Source organism: Notamacropus eugenii, chromosome 1 (genome assembly GCF_028372415.1).
Source record: "Notamacropus eugenii isolate mMacEug1 chromosome 1, mMacEug1.pri_v2, whole genome shotgun sequence".
Lineage (NCBI taxonomy): Eukaryota > Metazoa > Chordata > Mammalia > Diprotodontia > Macropodidae > Notamacropus > Notamacropus eugenii.
In genome coordinates this window covers 379,427,203-379,439,223 of record NC_092872.1, presented here as the reverse complement: position 1 = coordinate 379,439,223, position 12,021 = coordinate 379,427,203, and the positions used below count along the sequence as shown (strand labels likewise).

At 43.5% G+C, this 12,021-nt stretch overlaps 1 protein-coding gene across 2 annotated transcripts in view; it reads left to right on the top strand.

Moving 5' to 3' along the window:
- The window catches only part of ANXA6 (annexin A6), a 58,611-nt gene extending 50,529 nt beyond the window's left edge, over positions 1-8,082 (top strand). Inside the window, exons 21-26 of one of the 2 annotated variants that reach the window (XM_072630752.1) lie at positions 3,623-3,640; positions 4,243-4,339; positions 4,816-4,911; positions 6,270-6,328; positions 7,277-7,399; positions 7,710-8,082. In XM_072630752.1, coding sequence (XP_072486853.1) covers positions 3,623-3,640; positions 4,243-4,339; positions 4,816-4,911; positions 6,270-6,328; positions 7,277-7,399; positions 7,710-7,769 — 453 coding nt within the window. In that variant the 3' untranslated portion in view covers positions 7,770-8,082. The remainder of the gene's footprint in view (positions 1-3,622; positions 3,641-4,242; positions 4,340-4,815; positions 4,912-6,269; positions 6,329-7,276; positions 7,400-7,709) is intronic. The other variant, XM_072630753.1, reaches the window with a different exon arrangement.
- Positions 8,083-12,021: the final 3,939 nt, after the last annotated feature.

Genomic DNA, 12,021 nt, shown 5'->3' with positions numbered 1-12,021 from the left:
AGAGGAAGAAAGGGAAGGTCTAAAAGCCCCTGTGGTGTGGTATGGGGTGGTAGCTAGATGGTGTCCTGAGTAGTTCTGAGTTTGGGCCCTCAGAAGCATTGGCTAGGCTGTGCAGATAGGGAGGTTAGATACCATCCCTAAGACAGAGGTGGGTTTGGGGGCACATTGGGGTCTCCTAGCTGCTTTGTGTTCATAGCATTGCCTGGTTTGGCTGACTCTGGAGCTGGAATGCTTCCTTCCCAAAGCTAGAACCATCTTTCCTTTGCTTAAGGACTTCCTTTTGCAGCAATGGGAGATCCTGGTGATAGGCACACCAGCCTGCTTATGTGAAAAGAGCCTGCCCTGTCATAACTGCCATACACACACATACACACACACACACACACACGCACTCTCACTCACTCACTCTTACACACTCTCATACACTCCTGCCTCTCTATCTTGCAGATCCTTATGAAGCTAAGCACCAGTTATCTCCCACATTCTTAAAAAAAACACAAAAACAGGTTGGAAATGAGAATTGGAGCTACAAGGGATCAAGTTATCTGATCAAATTTCCAAAATTAGAAACATTTATAAACAATGCCCTCATCTGTAAACACAAAATGGAAAGAAAACTGGAGTCAGATCTGGGTTCCAGCCAGACTAGAATTACTAACACAAACTAGCTGTGTGACCTTAATAAATTTCCTTCCCCGCTCTGGGCCCCTTTTTCTTTATCTATAAAATCATTTTTTAATGTAGCAGGAAAGAATAAGATAGACTTGATAATGTATTCCAAGGTATCTTCCAGCCCTGCCATTCCATCTTCTAAGGGCCCCAGTCCAGCTCTGTTTTTCTCTGCTCCTTAAAATAATGACATCAAATTTAAACAAAAAATCCTCCATAAGGGACCAGTAAACCTGCAGGCCACATATTGAATTAGAAAACCACATATAAGCATTATATATGTTCTACTGTGTTTTTACTTATTTTGTTAAACGTTTCCCCCATTACATTTTAATCTGGTTCAGGCAACATTTGGGAATGTTGCATGTTTGGCACCTCTGCCTCTGTTCTGTATTTAACGACTGAAGGCCAGAGAGGTGGATAATCTCCTTTTTCCTCTGCTGCCTCAAAGACCTTATGATGTATCCTCTTGTTCCCCATTGATCTGACTTAGGCGGTTTTTCAAACGGAGAAGTGCTGAAAAGTATATGGAAAAAATGAATTTAAACAAATAGGGAGTTAGCCATGCTTTGATTTTTCTTTCTTAGCCCTGGGTTTCTTCGAGTAGAACCAGAGTAGGATTTTTTTTCTTTGAGCCACCGTTGTCTCTTAATTTTCTACTGTCATATTCTATCTTGGGTTAATAATTACCCTCTTTTAAAAAAATTTAGATATTTCTGGAAAGAGGAAAAAACGTCAATGGAGTATCAGAGCTGAAAAGGACTTTAACAAATAATATAACCCCTTCATTTCACCACTGGTAAAACTGGAGTCTGAAGAGGGGAGATAATTTGCCCAAGGTCACACAGGGCATTAGGGGTGGCACTGGGACTGGAGCCCAGGTACTGACTTCCAGGCAAGGATTCTTTCGATTACACAAACTGCAGGTGGTTATTTACCTTTTCCTCTGTATATGGAGAACTGGGCAACCCCGGGGGACAGTTGGAGGGGGAGGGGTAATGGGACCTGGGAATCATAGAAAAATCAATTCCCCTACCTGATGGTGCCTAGGGCTGGCCCCATTCGGAAAGGATAGACACTCATCTGTATGGCACTTTTAAGGTTTGCAAAATGCTTTACAAATATTAACTCTTTAGGGAGGTGCCCCCATTTTACAGTGGAGGCAAGGATCACACAGCCAGTGAGTGTCAGGCTGGATTTGATCTGAGGCTATGCTTGAACTCAGGTCTTCCTGACTTCAAGGCCACCAGCACTCTGGCCACTGTAATCACCTAGCTTCCTGGTAAAACAAGGTTGTGTATTTTTGCAAAGCTTTAAAAATATGTCCCGTGGAATGAGGATATACTGCTAAATATTTAACAAATGGCTCTCTGGTGGAAAAAGATGATGTATAGCATACTATTAAGTTTAATCTGCATTATTCCAGCCAACCAACAAAACAATAAATTAAGCCCTTGCCAATTTCAAATTTTTCACACTGAAAATTTAACAATAAACTCCAGCATAGCCTGTTTAAAAAATAAAACCAAGGTTGTGATTGTCTCATCCCTCCTACTTGACTTTATGTGTTGTATGGCAATTTCCCCTGCCCCACTCCTACTGCAGGTTTCCTAAGCCTCTGAAAAGCCTTTGAATCCTGGCTGGATCCTCCCACCTTCACTCATTCCATCCGGTCCCTCCATGCCTTAAACACAGCCTGCAATTCCTGCTTTTGTCAGGAGAGGGAGCTCAACTGATAAATTTTTCAGCCCACTGCTGCTTTTTAGATAAAAAGACAGGAGAGGAAAGAGAGAGACACCAGGGGTATCTATCATTCAAAGGATGTTTGACCCAGAGCTGCTCCTAATCCAGTCATCTTGCCTGGTCCTTCTCACATAGCTGTTTTGGGAGCATAGGAATTTATGTGGACCTCAAGACCCACCCACTGTTGTAGGGAGATTCTCTGGGTCCTAGGTAGACTCAGGAAATATTGTCAGAACTGGAAGGATTTTAGAGAACATCTAACCCACCCCCGCATTTTTCATAGGAGGAGACTGAGGCCCAGAGAAAGTGACTCTGTCCTCACTCAAGTAGAGTTAATGACAGAGGTGGGATTGGAAACTTGTGTCTTTTAAATACGAAAAAATATTTCTGAAAGTAGAAATTCCGTAGTATTTTTAAGTTTGTGAAAAGAGATGCTTTCAAGTTGGAATGCTTCAAAATGGGGATGATAATTCCTGGAGGGGGGAACTTTGTGTCTAGAACAACCATCTGTTCCAAAAGGTTACAGCTAATCTCATTAGTACAGGTGCCATACACACCTGAAATACAGTAAGTACTATAAATCAAATGATTGTATTTTGGGCAACCCAACAGTAATTAACCTTGTAAACGTACTAACCTCTGGCATTAGCAGAGAAACCTTTGTATTTAAGATTGCTTTCTTACCTGCTGTCACAGTTTACTCTTAGAATGAACCTGAAAAGGGCATTGGACTTGGAATCAGGAGGCTTAAATTCAAATCCCAGCTCTAACTTTTATAATCTGTGTAATCTTTCAGCTTCCTCATCTTTTAAATGAGCTCATTAATAATTACACTACTGCCTTTCACAAGAAAGTATATCTTGGTATTTCCATTTTATTGATGGGAAAACTGGGACTCATGGAGAAATTTGATTTACCCAAAATAATCCAGTGAGTTAGTGGTAGAGCCAGGACTAGAAGCCACATCTACTGATTTCCTGTTCTTTCCATTATATCTTCAGATGATCTCTAAGGTCCCTTCTAGCTTCAACATTTTATGTCTGAGCCAAAAAATCAGGGACCACTGGGCTCTTCATTTATGCAGTTACAGTGTCCTTGCAAGACCCTCTTCCTCAAAACACTTTCTACCCCACCCCCCTATCCCAAATTGGGTCTTCTCAGACCTTACTCTTACTTTGCCTTCCCCTCTTTCCCTTCTCCCTGCTCTCAGGTGATTGCAGAAATCTTGGTGAGTCTTGAATTTTATTATGATTTTTAATACCCCATGTGAATGAATTTTGGCTAGGCTGCTTGCGTGTGCTGAACCCATTGGGGAGTTTGGGGTTTGAGGTTCCCCCTAAGGTGTTCTCTCTCCTTCTCTCTCAGTCTATCACTCATTAGTCATTCTCCCCATCACCTGTGCCCTCTTCCCCCAAAAAATACCTCTTGAAGGCTGTTTGTCTGGAAATAAACAGAGGGGTAAACAGTGGGCAGAAAAGCCATCTCTTGAAGGCTGGTGATTAGGGACTCATGGCTAGAGCCAGGTCAACTGCCGGTCTGATGTCTGGGCCAGCTTGGCCGCTCTCTCCGAGAATCTCCTCTTCCTGAATGGGAATGGAAAGCATTTGAGGCCAAGTTTTCCTAGTTATTTCAAAGGGCAGAGAGGCCATGGCCAAGGGCCATGAACCATCCCTCCTAAACAGGCCATCCCTCCTAAACAGGCCATTTCCTGTAGAAACAAAGCCCTTGGACAAGAATATTTGAGTGTTGAACGCTGACAATAACAATTTCTTCCCCATTCCCACCCACCCCCCAATCTTACCTGTATTTTTCCTTGCCCCACCTTTGCAGGAGATAGCAGACACAAAGACCGGTGGCGACAAACTTTCTCTGGAAACACGTTTCATGAGTATTTTGTGTTCTCGAAGTTACCAGCACCTCCGGAGAGGTTAGCGCCCCACCTGCCCCATGCTCCTATCTGCCTCATCCTCTCTGCTTGGCACTGTGGGGAAGGCAGAGGCACACATGGGAATAGATCAGAGAAGATATTTTTGCACCTTTGGTGACATTTTGATGTGGGCCAAAAAAACCCCTACTGATCTTAGGCCACATTAATAGAGGACTAGTGTCTAGGAAAAGGGAGGAAATAATTCCACTGTAAGCTGCCCTGCTCACACCACATACTCAGAATTTTAGGAGAAACGCTGACAGGGTGCAATTTTTTTCACTTAAATAGTATTGCTTTTCTGGCCAAAATACTTCGGAACTCATGTCCTTCATCGTAGTCCTGGGCTGGTGAGGGGGGACATTCTGGCTGTTTGAGGGACTTTGGGAGGGGAGGGACCTGGGAAGAAAAGGGTGGGAATTTCCCCTCTCTACTGACTTTGGGGTTTACTCCCTCTCCTGGGCTTTCCTGGCTTTCAGTTTTCCAGGAGTTCATCAAGATGACTAATCATGATGTGGAGCACACCATTAAGAAAGAGATGTCTGGTGACGTGCGGGATGTATTGGTGGCTATTGGTAAGTGGCTGGGAGTGGGAGGGAACTGTGGGCTATGGGACTTGGTACAGTTGCCCATGAGGGAACTCATGATAGCATAGATTTCAATCCATTTCCTCCAGCCTGTGAAGCTCTGCCCACTTGGCCTGAAGATTAATGAGAACTGCCATTCTTAGTCTATTCCACCTCAAGAGGAAATAGTCAATACCCTGCTTGTCTGTAATGAATTAGCAAGAGAAACAAAGGAGGAAGGAATGTTCTTTATAAGTTCCCCAGTTCCACTCTGCATTCCCTTTCTCCCTTAGCTCTTGGATCACATGGGCACTATTCTTTTTTGGTGACTGGGGAGAACAGAGTGAAGAGAGCTGAAGGGTTATTGTTAATGAATGCCAGTACCAGAAGACTCAAGATGGAAACTCAGCTGTCCCTTCCTCTCCCTGTGCCCAGCCTCCCTTTCCTCTTTTCATTCCCTTCTCTTTTCTTCTCTAACACAAATAGCAAGTGAGACCAATGAACTGATCAACAAGCATTTACTAAGCACCTACTATGTGCCAGGCACTGTGCGAGGTGCTGGGGATGTAATACAGAGAATTTGTATTTATATCTTACTTGCCTTTTGTTTTCCTATGAATTGCATGGAACATTGAGCTGCCCAGTTTGGGGCCTAGCCTGGGACCAGAATCAGTAATCCCCAAACTCAGGGAAGCTGGTAAACTGGGTGGGCCCACACCTGGTTTCTGAGCTCCTTTTATTCTCTGCCTTCCTCATATTCAACCCATTCTTCCCTTCATGCAGTCTGTGGGGGAAGATTTTGAAGGTATTTCCAGCAGAGCCATTGTAAGCACCAGTGAAATATTTGCAGACTCTACTCCGGCCACCCCCAGATATCTCTTAACCGGGACTAGCAGTCCTTATAAGTGAAGCAGGGGGTCACCTATGTATCATGCTTTTAGGAGAAACAGAAATGCCCTTCCCACCCACCCCACTCCCATCCAAATATCTTCCCTTCTGTGTATCAGAGTGCCAAAATTTCTACCACTAGAATTTAATCCTTTTGCATCTTAAAGGATATATGGTATTCCTACCGCCCACTCGAAAGCAGATGTCCCTGGACTCATGCCACTTTAATTATCAGCTAAGTACTTAGAAAAGATTAGTTGACAGTCAGCTGAGATCAAAGTCCCTATGAATGGGAGAGGCAGGCATAGGACAGATGCCTGAAATAGAGAGAAACACTGGAAGGATGATGTCAGTGCCAAAGACCAATTATGTTGGCATACAGTCATTGTTAGGGCTGGCACCAGGTAACAGCCCCAGATTTGTGTGCAGATAATAAGAGAAACTAGTTTCTAACTACATTTCCTTTATGTTCTCCTTAGTCCAAAGTGTCAAGAACAAGCCTCTCTTCTTTGCTGATAAACTGTACAAGTCCATGAAGGTAAACCCTTTCCTTCTTCTGGGACCATCTAGAGTAAGGGCCCAAAAGGCAGCCCAGACCTGTCTCATTCCCTTCTCCCCCACACACTGAGGTTAATAATCTCCTGTTCATAATGATGCTTAGAAACACTGGGAGGTATCAGCAAAGGTGCCTGTGTAGCACAGAGGACAAACCTCCTTCCAGAGGGGTTACAAACTCAAAATGTTTTCCCAAGGCCAATCTGAGAACATTTATTGGGAAATTTTAGAGATGGGTAGAGAGCTCAGGAAGAGCATGGGGAATAGCCTTAATGAAACCCTACCAACATCTAATACCTGTAAAGTTATACTGCCTACCTGGTGTTCCCCAGGGCTGAGGCCTAGGGCAGGCCTACATATTACTCTATCATCTTTTCCTCCCCATACCCATTCTATTTCTGATGTTAGACATTTTTTTAATCCTATATTTATAGTCTGCACACACAATTCTAAGGCTAGCCATAGCCACATTTAACCTCATTCACCCTAAAAGTTTTCCAGGTTTTCTGGGTATTCACTAGTAATTAGGCCAAGATCCAAGTGGATAAACTTCTTGGACAAATGACTTCCCCTCTGAGTGTTCTCATCTATTAAAAATGAAGAGGCTGTATTAGATGACCCTCCCTAAGGTCTAATATCCTAAGATCCTTAAAGACAAGGGTCCAAGTCTGTTCTCTGTGGTTGCAAGAGGATTATCTACTGTTCCAGCTCCAAACAGCTTCATGTCCCAAGTGCTCACAGAAGCCAATTAATCTGTTCTATCTTGAGAAGGCCTGGGAGATTGAGACATAATTTCCTCCTGTGGGCTTGGTCGATGTTGGGGTGGGGGTGTGTGTGTATGTGTGTGTGCGTGTGTGTGTGTGCGTGTGTGTGTGTGTGTGTGTCTCACACATCCTCTCTGCACATCTCCACCAATATTTACTCTTATCAGGGAGCAGGCACAGATGAGAAAACTCTCACAAGAATCATGGTCTCCAGAAGTGAGACTGACCTGCTCAACATTAGGCGAGAGTTCATTGAGAAGTATGACAAATCACTTCACCATGTCATTGAGGTAAGGAGAAAGGAATGCCAGACCCTACCATAATCCAAGCATCTCTTACCAGGGGCTAGACCATATTAGACCTGAAGGGAAAGGAGGGTGTTTTGAGTTGGTCCCAATAACTTTTTGTCCTCTCCCTCCATAGCTCATATTTTCACAGGGGGCCTTGCTCTCACGGAGGCATCCCCTGCATTCTTATTAGAGCATGAAAGAATTCCTACTACAGGAATTGATGGGGGCCTTTCTGAGGGGATGGTTACCACTCCGGGAGGGACCTGGGAAGGCTTTTCATTGTGATCATGTCCTTTCTTTCTGCTCTTAGAGTGACAACTCCGGAGACTACCTCAAGGCTTTGCTGGCCCTCTGTGGAGGAGAGGACTAGCTGCAAAGGGGAGAGCTGGTCCCCAGTTCAAAGCTGCCCTATTGGTTATAGAGGTTGCCATGGCTTTGGGGGGAAACTTCCTTTGCTATCCAGCCTCATAATCGAGGAGACCACAGCCAGCACTTATCCCTGCACAGCCAAGACAAGTGGGGAGGGGGAGGGGGAGCGGAGATGGGGAGGAAAGGGACTTGGGACTTGTCTTCTGTGAATGCCATAGGAGGAAAGGGTGACACTTCCACATAGGTGTTTTACCCAGTGAAGTTACTCCTGTTTATGTGTTCTAAAATGAATAAAATGTACACTGATCATAGAACCTGAGTCACAAGGTATCTGAAAGACATCTAACCCAAAGCTGAACAGGCATCTCTTCTACCCTATCTGTACACCATCCTTTGCTTCAGGACTTCAGAGTTGAGGAACTCACTGCTTTTTGAAGGCAACCCATTCCTCTTTGGGGCAGCTTTAATTATCATAAAGTCCTTTTATATATTGGGCCAAAATTTGCTTCCCCTGACTGTTCTCAATTCCGCTCTCTGGAACCCAGAACTGTCCACAGTATTGGAGATGAAGTCAGATCTGGGGCATAAGACAAACTTCTATTCACAGCTCCACCTGCATCCTTCGTGTCTACCTTCCGTCTAATCTTCCTGGTTTGGGGCTTCCTCACCACAGCCTCTCCCTACCTGATGCTGCTTAAAGCATTTCCTTGCATGGGCTTTGTTGAAAGCACTTTTACACAGTGTCTGTCACATCATAAACTCTCAATAAAATGCTGGTTGACTGACTGACATACAGGGCCCCTGAAGTGTGTCCTGGGAAGTTTGGGTCCAGTTAAACAGGCTCCAGAAAGAATTACCATCTATGATGCTACCTTTTCTTCCTCTGTTTTTCTAATCTGCTGTCTGCTCACTCCCCCAGTACCAATACTCTAACCTTAGATAGTGATGAATCAACTGGTTCCCACGCATTTATTAAATCCTCTTCCAGGCTAGGTACTGTGCTGGGGGTGGGGAGGGTGCAATACAAAGAATGAAGCAATTGCTATTCTGAAAAAGTTTACATTGTAACTTCTACATTGTCTTGCATGTCAGAATGGGTTTGGGGTTTGGGAAGATACAACAAATAGATGTGACATTCTTCTGATCTTTTGAGGAAGTCTTGGGAAGAGAACAGGGCAAGAATTATGATTCCAATTTATAAATCAACATGTTGATGCTGAGAGAAGTGATTTGCAACAGCTCTAGCAAATCACATGGGTCAGGTACTATGTGAGGACCCAAAAATAAAAAGATGTGTGGCTAGTAAAAAGAGGAGCAAAGGACTTGTGCCTAACTAGCTCCTGTCTCTTGTATGTGCTGTCTCTGCCTTTATCTGGACAAGTGCTAAAGGAATCCTCGTACTCAAAGGAAGGGAGCAGAATAAACCAGGTGGTGTTCCCTAGATGGTCTGAGCCCAAGAATGGCAGAGAGAATCTTGCATTCTGCATTTTTAGCCCTTTTCAATGGAGACCCAAATAAGCCTCTCACAGTGACATGGAGAGATGAGTTAGATCCATAAGTATGTACTGAGTAGGTTCTATGTTCTTATGTTGGAGGGGGACCAAAAAACACAAGGCATGGCTTCTGCCCTGGGTGGGTAAGGGGTTCATGATAGAGAAGTGAGTGAAATGGTAAATAAGGTAACCCGTACTGTGTACAAAGCACAAAGAACCAGAGTAAGTGATGGATGGAGACCACCGTTCATTGAGAGATCCGTGTGAGCTAGGCCATTTTTATAGAACTTTATGGCTTAGGGATACATGACATTTTTCTCCAAAAGCAAGTAATTTAGGACAACATTATTATAATTAAGGAAATAGGTTCTGAGAAGCTAATCTTGCCTATGGTCACAAGGGTATTAAACCTTGAAGTTAGGATTAAACCCAGATGTCCTGACTTCAGACCTAGCACTCTCTCTGATATGTAATCAACAACATTTATTAGGTACTTCCTGTGTACTATCAACTAAGGATAGTCAACAAGCATTTATTAAGCTCCACCTAATACCAAGCAGTCCACTAAGTGATGTGGATGTAAAGAAAAGCAAAAACAGTCCCTGCCCTTGGCATCTCAGTTCATGAAGTGAAGAAGTTAGCATTCTACTGGGGGGGGTGGGGCGGTGCAGTATATTCATGGATATGTCAATACTGGATAGGTTTTTGGTTTTTTTAATGCGGGGGAGGGCATCAACTACCCAGGCAAAGAACAAAGACCTCATAGGAAAGAATCTGTGCTTGAGCTGAACTTTGACAGGAGGTGTAGGGGGTTTCAAGTGATATGGGTAAGAAAGAAGAGCATTCCTGGCATGAGAGACAGATGGAATGTTGTGTGCAAACAATGGCAAATAGGCCACTTGGACAGGAATGTAGAGTATGTGAGGAGAATCATTGTGTCATCGACTTGAAAAGACAAGCTGGAACTTATTATGAAGGATTTCAGATGCTAAACAAAGGAGTTTGTATTTTATTTTATTAGGGGATCTACTAAAACCTGAGCAAGGCGAGTGACATGGTCAGACCTGTGCTTTAGGAAAATCCCGTTGGCAGCTGGATGGAGGATGGATTGGAGAGGGGAGAAATTGGATGCCATTGTGACAGTCCAGGAAGGAGGTGATGAGGGCCTGAACTAGCATGGTAGTTGTGTGAGTACAGAGAATGAAACAGATGTAGATTTGTAGAGCAAGTAGTCAACAGAGTTTGGCATCTAATTAGATATGGGAGAGGGAAGGATGAGAGGAGTTGAGGAAGGCTCCTTGAATTAAAGAAACTTAACCTGTTGATTGAAAGGAGGGTGAATTTCTAATAATACTGAAAGGAGGGTGAATCTTCCCACCCTTTGGTATTCTTATGTTACCACTCACCTTAATCGTCTATAAGAATGGGGGAGACTATCACTAAACATGCTTTTTTCTTTCTTTTCCCCCAACCTCTGTCTTCCCACATCCTTAGGGTACTGAATGAATTTAAGTAAAAAACAAATTCAAGGAGAAGCTGCAGTCTAGTTAGGGGAGAGGAAACGAGAGTAGTTTAATTTTCTACCAGGAACTATGCTTTCCTTCCCTCCCTTCCTCTAGCTCCTGTCCTCTTGGACATCCTCAGCCTTTTGTGGGGAGGTTATGGGGTCATAATATCATTCATAGAGTTGGAAGGAACTTTAGAAGTCATCAAGTCCGATTCCCATATGAAGAAGGAATTCCTTCTAAGACATCCCTGACAAATGTCATGGAGCTTCTTGAAGATGTCTAGTGAAAGGAAATGCAACTTCTCAAGGCAGTCCAATCCATGTTTAGATAGTTTTCAGTGCTGGAAAGTTGTTCCTCATACTTAAGTGGATCAGTGATTTTATAAGTGCTGATCTTCCTCCAGGGATACAGATTTCCACTCATCTATACCTATATACATCTATGTCTATGCCCATTCTGTTTGCCTCTTGCCCATATTCTCCATTAGGTTTGTTGGAGGGGACCCACCCAGCCTATTTTCTCTCAACATGATGGCAATGCTGGTGAAACACATGCTATCCCTCTTTCTTGACATGTGACCATCTCTGTCTCTCTCTGTCTCTCTCTCTCTCTCTCTCTCTCTCCATTCTTAACCCTGGTTCTTCAAAGTTCCTTGTTTGTTAAATGTGGAAACTTGCACACACTGTGTGCCTCTCCACTGCTCTCATTTTTAATTCTTTGAAGGCTGAAGCAACCACGTAGCCATGTAACACATGGTGAATCCTGGTTTTAAAAAAATGAGACTTTGTTGCTAGGAGAAGATTTGGGTCCTTAAAGGACTTTCCCAATTTCCCAAAGGCAATCGATCCCACTCTTCTGTTTAACTTTGGGTTCAACTCATTGTCCATTTGTACTGTTTACCTGAGAAATATATACTGATAGATGAGTTCTATAGATTTGTAGAGCTGGACACCTCTCTCCTAAATTTTTGTATTAACCTCAGACTAGATGTAGTAATCTGTACTGATGTAGTTTTCATCAACTTGCTTTTTTCCCATGTAGATGAGTAGGTGAAACTTTTATGAGTGGTTACAGGTCTCTTGTAGGAGGTTCTGTAATGTCTGGGACTTGATACAAGCAGCATACAATGTCTTCCCCAATCCATAGGGAAATGCTCTTCAACTTAGATTCTGGGTTGTACCTATTCCATGACAGTGGTTGACATCTTTGGTAAGAATACATATCCTTGTTTTTTGCCTTACCTGATCTTTGT